This window comes from Bidens hawaiensis, unplaced genomic scaffold, assembly GCF_021521415.1.
Source record: "Bidens hawaiensis isolate Kalapana, Puna unplaced genomic scaffold, B.hawaiensis_p1.1 tig00023052_1, whole genome shotgun sequence".
Taxonomy (NCBI): domain Eukaryota; kingdom Viridiplantae; phylum Streptophyta; class Magnoliopsida; order Asterales; family Asteraceae; genus Bidens; species Bidens hawaiensis.
This window is the reverse complement of record NW_027493605.1, coordinates 184,745-193,914: the sequence shown is the minus strand read 5'-3', so window position 1 is coordinate 193,914 and position 9,170 is coordinate 184,745. Positions and strand designations below refer to the sequence as shown.

The following is a 9,170-nucleotide window of genomic DNA, read 5'->3' as shown; positions in this document are numbered from 1 at the left end:
ATCGATCAAGCCCCTGATCACCTGGACCACTACACCCTCAGGGGCTTGGTTGAGGGGCTTGATCCTGTGTCACATCAACGCCTACGTTGCGCAAATATATTGGATCACCTGGGGCTCAACCAATCCCCACTATCCTTAACCTTATAATGTATAAAGTACATGTTTATGTAGGGATAAATTTGTCTTTTATAAACATTCATCCACGTTCATTTGATTTGTATAAAAACAATTACAAATATAGTACCTTAAATTTAATTAAATTTTGTAAATTTTAGAATTAGATACAACTTTAACCCATTATGATTACTCATTTTTTATTGTAACTTTATTTTTTTTGGTTTTCTTTCTATATGTTTTACAAAAATATGGTTAACAAAAATCCAAACTTACATATTAAACGAGCTTATTTTTGTCGACGTTTCAATATAATTTTTTTTCAAAACAGATTAGACGGTTTAAAATGTACAAGTCATTATTGTATGAATGCACAAGTTTCTTAAATAACAAATGTTTACAATCTCATGTTTTCATATAACTACATATCTAACATTTTATCTTTTTAACTTGTTCCAGATCAAAATTTTAGTAATACTTATACCTTTGACCCCTCAGATTTATCCAAATATTACTCTCTAATTTCTTTTCCTTTATATATGAAATATAAAAATGTGATTAAAAGTATTCAGGTTATACAAACATTTAAAATAATTAAACGAACGTGAGTCAGGCTTGATATGAAGTTCGAGTCGAGTCAGAGCTGGCCTTGGCTTGGCATGCTAACAACTTTAAATATTGTTTCCCGTTACATTATGCGAACACCGACTACTTTATAATAATAAGATATATATTTTAAACACGAGAGACACTATACTATATAGGTAAATAAATACAAGACAAAGTGACATACTATAAGTTATGGAAAGAGAAGGTAGTACAAAAAGAATATATTATTTTGAATACAAACAAATGAACTTAATTTTCCCATGAGAGTGACATTAAATAATAATATTATATTGTCAATACAAACAACATTATTAGATGGAGAAAAAGGAGGCAACTTTGAAAAAAGCAAGCAATTGAATGAATAAAGTCAGTCGTCCTTCCAAAACACCATCGATCGGAAGCTCACTCCAATTCATTTGCGTCAACCCTAATTTAATTTCTTCTAACTTACAATAATAATAATAATAATAATAATAATAATAATATCAATGGCCAGAGTGTATCCAAATAATCCGATTTCTCAACTTCCCGATCATCATCTAGACGAACACTCTCGTAACCACAAACAAACTACTTCTTATGCCCCTGCTGCTGCTACTGTTAATCGCGGCGGAGGTACTGTACGTGCCTCCGGTGGTCGCGGTGGCGGACGGTGTTGTTTCCGGTGCGGCGATCCTGCTCATTTTGTTCGTGACTGTCCGGTTCCTGGTCCTCCACCAAGGAATAATATTAATTTTCGGAGGTCAGCTTTAATTAATTCATTTCTATACGTTACTATGCAATTAGATCTATAAATAACATTGTGCTATGTTTATCATTCGTTAGTGTGATCAGTTTCTGAACTTAAGTTAAAGAATGTGTTTTTAGAATTCTGCATATATGTGTTACATCATCTGTTTGTTTACAGGTGTTTATTCTGATTTAATTTGGAGAATTAGATTCGTCTAATTTTATATAAAAATCATATAATTAGTTTCATTTTCAGTTTTAGCCGACCCTAAATGTATTGTTTTTTCTGTTTTTATTGAGTTTGTTGTTTGCAGAGATTATTGATCTGTAAAAGTAAGGGTACAAAAACAAACCGCCAGGGCCGGCTCAACCGCTTTGGTGGCCTAAAACGATGTTTAAAATTTAAAAACGAGGCCTTGTTGTAAAAATATTATCTTGCTTTCACTTCAGATAAATAAAGATGTTATCATTTTTTGCAAATGCATAACTAAGGCAGTTTATATGCTGCTCAAATCACACACATTAATCCAAATCCCAAATTACAAATGTATATTTATTAATTTTGTTTTGGAAATTGGAGGCCTTAGAAATTAGGGGCCTAAAGTCCTAGCTTCATTTCGCTGTAAGGAAGCTATGAGTTGTATGAAAAAAAGCTAGATAATTAATTAATTTTGCATAATGTTCAAAGTAGGTGTAGGAATTGGAGGGCTCTGTTTTAGATCTTTGAAGCTTCATTTCTTCTAAATTTTGGTTTTAATTAATTGGTAGCATAACTTAAATCTATATGCATAAGACTGCCAATCAGGTTTTTTTAAAGAAGTTGCTATGTGTCAGGGGAAATCAAGCTTCCGTTAATGATCCGGTAAAAGTTGAGGTTGTAGAGTTTATTTCTGGGACAGACAAGGGTAAAGCCAAACCAACCAACTCATCTAAAGAAACATCGACAAATTTGGAACCAGTTAAGGCTTTTTCTAACTGGGTACCTTCAAAGGTACCTTCAAAGAGTGTTGATGAAAGTCTGTTACTAGAAAAAATACAACAAAAAGAAAAAGAACTGCAGTTGCGAGGAGAAGAAATCGACAGTTTGAGCACCAGATTGAACAAAGCTACCATTGAGTTGAACTTATGTCAAACCAAGAATGAAGAAATGGTTTTAAACATGAAAAGGCTTCAAGAGGATTTAGACAAAAGCAGAAAAGAAGTATCACATTTGAGAGAGAAGGATGAGGAGATGCATATGAGGTGGTGGACTTTGAATAACGAATATGCAGAGACCGAAGCTGAGTTGTGTGAGAGAATTAAAGAGCTTGAAGAAGAAAATGAGACTGCAGTTTCTGATGGGAGGAGGAAGGCATTAGAGGCAGAAAAATGGAAAAAAGCAGCAAAAGCTATAGCTTCTGTTTTGGTTACAGGTGCTGATATATTTTCTAAAACAGCAGAACTAGAATCTCTTGTGTTGTATTACAGCAACCGTGCTGCTAAAAGGATGTCAATTGGAAAGATCAGGAAAGCTTTAGATGACTGCAAAGTGGCAAATCTGTTAGATCCTGGCTTTCTGAAAGTCTGTTTAACAGCTGGCAAGTAAGATTGATACTGATTCAGCTGTGCGCTTACATGGGTTTAAATATGACTTGTTTTAACCAGACAAATTTTACGTATGATTTATGTTTGTTAGCTGCCATTTGGTTCTTGGAGATATTGATGCTGCAATGTACAATTACAAAAAGTGTATGGACTCTGGAGTAGTTTGTTTGGATAGAAGGCTTACTATTGAGGCGTCTGATGGTCTGCAAAATGCTGAGGTAACATTTACTTTTTATCAACAGTAATGCCATTTTTAATCACTACAACTGAAAGTACCTTAACATATATTAAGATTTGTATGTGCTGAATAAGGACTTACGTGCTTAACTTTCTTTTTATTGGCTGCAGAAAGTGGTTAATTATATCAACAAGTTGACTGAGCTTTTGAAACATAGAACTGTTGAGTCAGCAACTACTGCTTTGGAGGTTGTTAAAGAGGCCTTGTCAATAAGCCGCTATTCCGAGAAACTACTTGAACTGAAAGGGGAGGCTCTCTTAATGGTATATACTCACTTTAAATCAGGTTATGCTACTTTAGGATATTGTTATTCTCACCAGCAGCTTTATCGTATGTGTAATGTACCAGTTGCATAAGTATCTAGAGGTAATTAAAATGTGTGAACAAACACTTACTTCTGCTGAAAAGAACTGTGCCTCCGTTGATGACAGTAATCACATGCCCGATGAGGATCAGATCCGACTTTTGAAGCTTTGGAGATGGAACCTGATGTCTAGGTCATACTTTCATATGGCTAAGTTTGACTTGGCTCTTTCCACCCTTGAGAAATACAAGCAATTGGCACCTCCTGAAACCAAGTAATAATCATCCACACACACACACATACATGTATAGGGTGGGATATGCTAAAAAACATTAAGTGTCTAAGAAGCATGAGAAGACACCATGAGTCGCCACGTATATGTAGGATGAGGAGTATACTGTCAATTTTTTTAAAAATAAAAAAGTTAGGCAGAATTTAGACTCTCCGTTGTAAACACAGATGTTCTGGTGTAAATATCTTGTCGCCCGTTGTAAAAATACGGACGCCCTGTTGAACAAACCCAGTTCAAACACGCTTTTTTATTTTATTTTATTATTATTTGAGGATATGGCAATACTATACTCAAATTATAGCTAAGTATGCTTGATTTTATGGTGTAATTCTTTAAACAAAATATTGTCGCATAAATAAGTTATTAACGCGTAAGAAAAGGGGAAGCATCCCCCACATGTGGCCTAGTGGTAGGAGGCTTGGGTTCTCCAGTGGAGACTCAAGTTCGAATCCCACTTGTGTCACTTTTGGGTGGATATTGACAATGAAGGAACCATTGATCAAACGAACTCCGATTAACTCATTCGAGTGGCTTTGGAACCAGCTCATCGAAAGTATATGTATACACATACACACAATATTATAATACACATGAGAAGGATAAAAATGTAAATTTACTTAATTATAAGAGTATAGTAATCACAACTTTTAAAACATATGGTACAATCCTTTTAAGAAAATTACACCATAAAAATGAATATTTTATTTTCTTTAATTTGAGTGTGGTATTGTTAAAAGTTTTTTTTTTAATTATAATTTTTTTAACATGTTACCTGATTACCTACCAGTGTTTGTGTTCCCCGTCGCATCGTGTGGGTACCCCTTCGTGTTTGTGTATTTATATATATGATATCTTAAAAGAATCCATTTTGATCAATTTTTGTATTTTCCTGTCAGGCATTGCAGAAATAATGGACCTTCTTCTCCTTCATCTGTCAGTATCAGTGAACTTCTTCGTTGCAAGGTGTGAGACTAAATTACGTGGTTTCAGTTTCTTATCTATTTGTATTATATGACTTTGTAGACTTTCAATTGACTTGCAATTTTTCATGTGACATACATATTATACAATGGTTCAGGATGCAGGAAATGCAGCTTTTAAAGGTGGGAAGTATAGAGAAGCGGTGAAACATTACAGTGAGGCTATAATGCAAAGTATAGAATCAAAGTCTTTCACTGCTATCTGCTTATGCAATCGTGCAGCTGCTCTTCAAGCTTTGGGTGAAGTCACTGATGCCATTGCAGATTGCAATCTTGCAACAGCACTTGATGGAGATTACATAAAGGTTTGTTATATACATTTATTTGTTTTTAGATCATACACGTAATTTATTATTATTATTTTTTAATGCAGGCAATTTCTAGGAGAGCAAAGCTACATGAGAAAATTAGGGACTATGAACATGCAGCCATTGATTTTAAGAGATTAATCACCCTTCTTGAAAAGAAAAGTGAGAGGAAATACGAGGATGATTTAACAGCAGCTCGTCGACATCTTTCTTCTGTGAATCAAAACATGAAAAAAGGAATGACTATGGATCTCTACCTCATCTTGTAAGTTTTCATTATATATATTAGCTTGCATTACTTTATTAACAATTGTATTCTCATTTATTATCCGATGACAGGGGACTAAAAGGGTCAGAATCTGGTTCAGAAATTAAGAAAGCGTACCATAAAGCTGCACTTAGACATCATCCAGACAAGGTTTCTTATTTTTATTTTTTAAAATTGGCTTTTTTTTTTTCAAATTTGTTCTTTTAACTTTGTTTATTTTGTATGCAGGCTGGTAAGTTTCTAGCGCGAAGTGAGAGTGGATTAGATGGTGATGTTTGGAAAGAGATTTTCACAAACATTCACAAGGACGCAGACAAGCTTTTTAAGATAATCGGGGAGGCATATGCCGTACTATCTGACAAAAACAAGGTTTGGTTAGGATTTTTTTCATTTCGTTTTAAGGTTCTCTATGTTTTGCTAAATTCTACTTTTCTTGATAATGAATAAACTATCTATGATCTAATATTGGCATTTTTTTACAGCGGTTTATTTACAACCTTCAAGACTCTATGCGTGATGACTTTGGGTGGAGCTATGACGAGTAGAGGGTTTTGGGCTGTCTGTTGGAAGAAGGTACACCCCGGGTGGTTTAACTAACATGATCATGGTAAACTTTTGTGAGTACAAATGAAATCGGTTTTCTTGTTTTGTGCCTTTCTTTTCTGCCATAACGTTTTATGACTTAATATCAAAGGTGGGGTATATGGGCAGCTTGTTGTATATAGTTTTTCTTTGCAAAAGGCTGGAACTTTTATCGTATTAAGGTTTATAATTATTCTTCGTTACAACTCACGAGATCTTATATTTGTGGTAAAACGGATAGACTTTGGTAAAAGAACCATTAGATTCATATTTAACTCCTAAGATGTCAAGACATAACTGTATAGTATTGGAGAATGAGTGCTTTTACTCACTAACCGCAACAGGTATATACAAGAGAGGAAACCCTAATGAGCCGAACAAATAAATTCAAATAATTACAAAATACTATTGACTGAATATGTTATAAATGAATACCATCTAAGATTCCCCCTCAGTCAAAGCAGAGATTGTCGTATGCAAAGACGGGATTGAAAGCGCGTGAACAAGTTACATACAAGCCTTTCGCACACATGTTGGCATAGTAATAGTCGGCTGGAATATGTATGACTCGAACGGCCTCGATGTTCGCTAACTAAATATATTACACATATATATCATCTAAGAATAACAACTCTAGGCCCATTTGTCATGGGGTTGGTCTAGCTGCCAATCCTTGCAATTATTGGTATCTTGTTTCTACTTTGTTCCATGTTAGATTTTAACATTTTTTAATATTATATAAAGCTTCGGTTATTTGGCTGCAAGGTTCATATATTGTTAGTATTGGTCATATATGTAGAATTGTAGATGGGTGTTTAGTGCGGACCTTGTGAACTAGTCGGACCAGATGTGTAAAAAATCACGGTTACAACAGGGAAGGTTGTGTTAATATATAGGGTACTTCATGCATTGCTTTTATGATGTAGTCTTATTAGTAGGGTTGTATGGCTAATCCTTGTTGGTTACTCATGGTTACTTGTTGCACCAGTTTCATGATCCTCGTTAGTGACTTATTGTTACTAGTTACGGTGATTTTATGACGCATGTAGCTGTATATATGATCTTGATATATGATATAACTATTAATCTTATAATATTTGAGATAACATTTGTAGCACACAATGCCTGGTTATGATCAATTTCTCTTGCAAAAAGGTTAAAATAACAAAAAATAATCTCTACTACGAGTGTAAACCATGCAAAAACGAGTTGGTATATGCACTTGATAAGGTGCATTTGACTATTTGAGTATTTTCTCTTTTCCCCCAAGTTTCTTTTTTCTTATTGACAATTTAATTCCTTCCAAGCCATGTCTCGACATTGTTGTACGATCGTACGTTCTTTAGGACGATAAGTAAACACTATTTCACTGTAATAATTGTTGGCATTGGTCAAAACAGTGATAACTTTTCATGGTTGTGTCATGAGGCGTGATAATACGATTTTAACAATCTTGATATAAAGATTATATGTCCCAACAATAAGTACATAGTCGAATGCAATCAAGGTTGGAAAAGATTTCCATGCAGCTTTGAAATTCGGTTGAATTTTATTTGTTGGCTAATGCAACCAAAAATAATAAATCCAGAAGTAATGCAAGGAAAGGGTGAATTGAAGTGCAGTACACAAGCAAAAGTGCAAGACATGAGTTAACCCTTTTAACTCATCCGATGATGATCAAATTCGACCATTGGAGATTGAGCTTGATGCCTAGGTCATACTTTCATATGGCTAAGTTTGACTTGGCCTTTGCCACCCTCGAGAAATATGAGAAATTAGCACCTCCTAAAACCAGGTAATAATCATTCACACACACGCGCAAAAACATAAATCTTATTAGAAAATGAATGAAGTTCGATCATTTTCTTTATTTTCTTGTATGACAACCCGCAATCCCTACTATTTATTAATGATAATTAAACATTATTATCAATCATAACCATGTCCATTGTGTCATTCAAAGTCTAGTAAAACTCTATGCATGCATGCGTAATCCTTAGTGATTATAGGAATTACCAAGTCACACAAGAAACGACCCTACAAACGCAAACATTGATGATAAAAATTATTATATTGCACGCGACAAGTAATACATAAGTTAATACCGCAAAGTAGTCAATGCGTTATACATATTTATGAATATAGTAAACTAATTACATATAGTAATTGAAACCGTTGATGTCACAAAGCACCGTTACACACAAGCATTTTCATTAAAAGGCATGCACTCAATACTAGATGAAGTCATGAAACGATATATATATATATATATAAAACAAAGGGGACACGTGTTAGAGCAAAAATTTGTTACTTTGTTATATTGCATAAAATATTTTAACGTACCGTTGATCAAGTTTAATGGCAAATCTTACGAAATGAAAATAATACACATGCATTGCATTACTATTCCTTCAATATAATAAAGTATCTCATAATTTTAACATTTTTTTTACAAATTGACATTGCTCGTAGAAAGTATTAACAATGGTTTTGAAATACTAAGAACAATAAAATGGTATTTGCAAACATATTAGTTCAAAATACTCACATGATCTTTATTTTTACAACGCAGTAGTACGTACTAGTGTTTAATTAAACCTTGTTGGCACTTAAGAAAGCAAAAGCAAAGTAAATCAGCTGGTGGTAGCTAAGGATTGTGTTCATGGGGTTGGGTTATGGTTAAAGACTCAAGGCAACCCATAGGGTGGCGATTTTTTTTGCTGAAATAGGTGGGTTTGTAAAAAAAAAAAAGAAAGGGTTTTAGGTGGCTGACTATATTTTAAGTGATTTTAGGAAATTTGCTATCTCATATAGAGGATTAGAGTGACACACCAGCAACCTTTCCAAGTGGTGCTCCATATCATCTAACTATCTAAGTGGTCATCCATGTCATCGAAGTTCCATATCATCTAAGTGGTCATCCACATCATCGAATGTGTGATGTGGTAGGACATGTGGAATCCTCAATCTCAAAAAGAGGGTTATAAATAAGATGAAGAATTTGTAAATATAAATGTTAATATAAAAAACCTACTAAATAATAATCATAATATGATTAAAAATCATAAGTTAATAAAATATTTGTGATAACTATAATATAAGTTTAATAATAATAATAGTAATAAATAAATAAATATTTTAAGTAATAATATAAATAAAGCT

General features: G+C 33.7%; 1 protein-coding gene across 1 annotated transcript; it reads left to right on the top strand.

The window, feature by feature from the left end:
- The first annotated feature begins 1,111 nt into the window (after positions 1–1,111).
- Positions 1,112–6,220, top strand: LOC143566805 (uncharacterized). The gene is made up of 11 exons (XM_077053403.1): positions 1,112–1,465; positions 2,287–3,033; positions 3,128–3,254; positions 3,385–3,537; positions 3,623–3,852; positions 4,776–4,833; positions 4,949–5,155; positions 5,224–5,423; positions 5,498–5,576; positions 5,655–5,795; positions 5,909–6,220. Exons 1-11 carry the CDS (start codon positions 1,212–1,214, stop codon positions 5,969–5,971), a joined length of 2,259 nt encoding a protein of 752 aa, XP_076909518.1. The 5' UTR covers positions 1,112–1,211; the 3' UTR covers positions 5,972–6,220.
- Positions 6,221–9,170: the final 2,950 nt, after the last annotated feature.

Excerpts from the sequence above, each read along its gene's own strand:
- LOC143566805 (XM_077053403.1), top strand. The coding sequence starts at position 1,212 with ATGGCCAGAGTGTATCCAAATAATCCGATTTCTCAACTTCCCGATCAT. Across the intron at positions 3,034-3,127 it reads GTCTGTTTAACAGCTGGCAA|CTGCCATTTGGTTCTTGGAG; the intron begins GTAAGATTGATA and ends TATGTTTGTTAG. Across the intron at positions 5,796-5,908 it reads TACTATCTGACAAAAACAAG|CGGTTTATTTACAACCTTCA; the intron begins GTTTGGTTAGGA and ends ATTTTTTTACAG.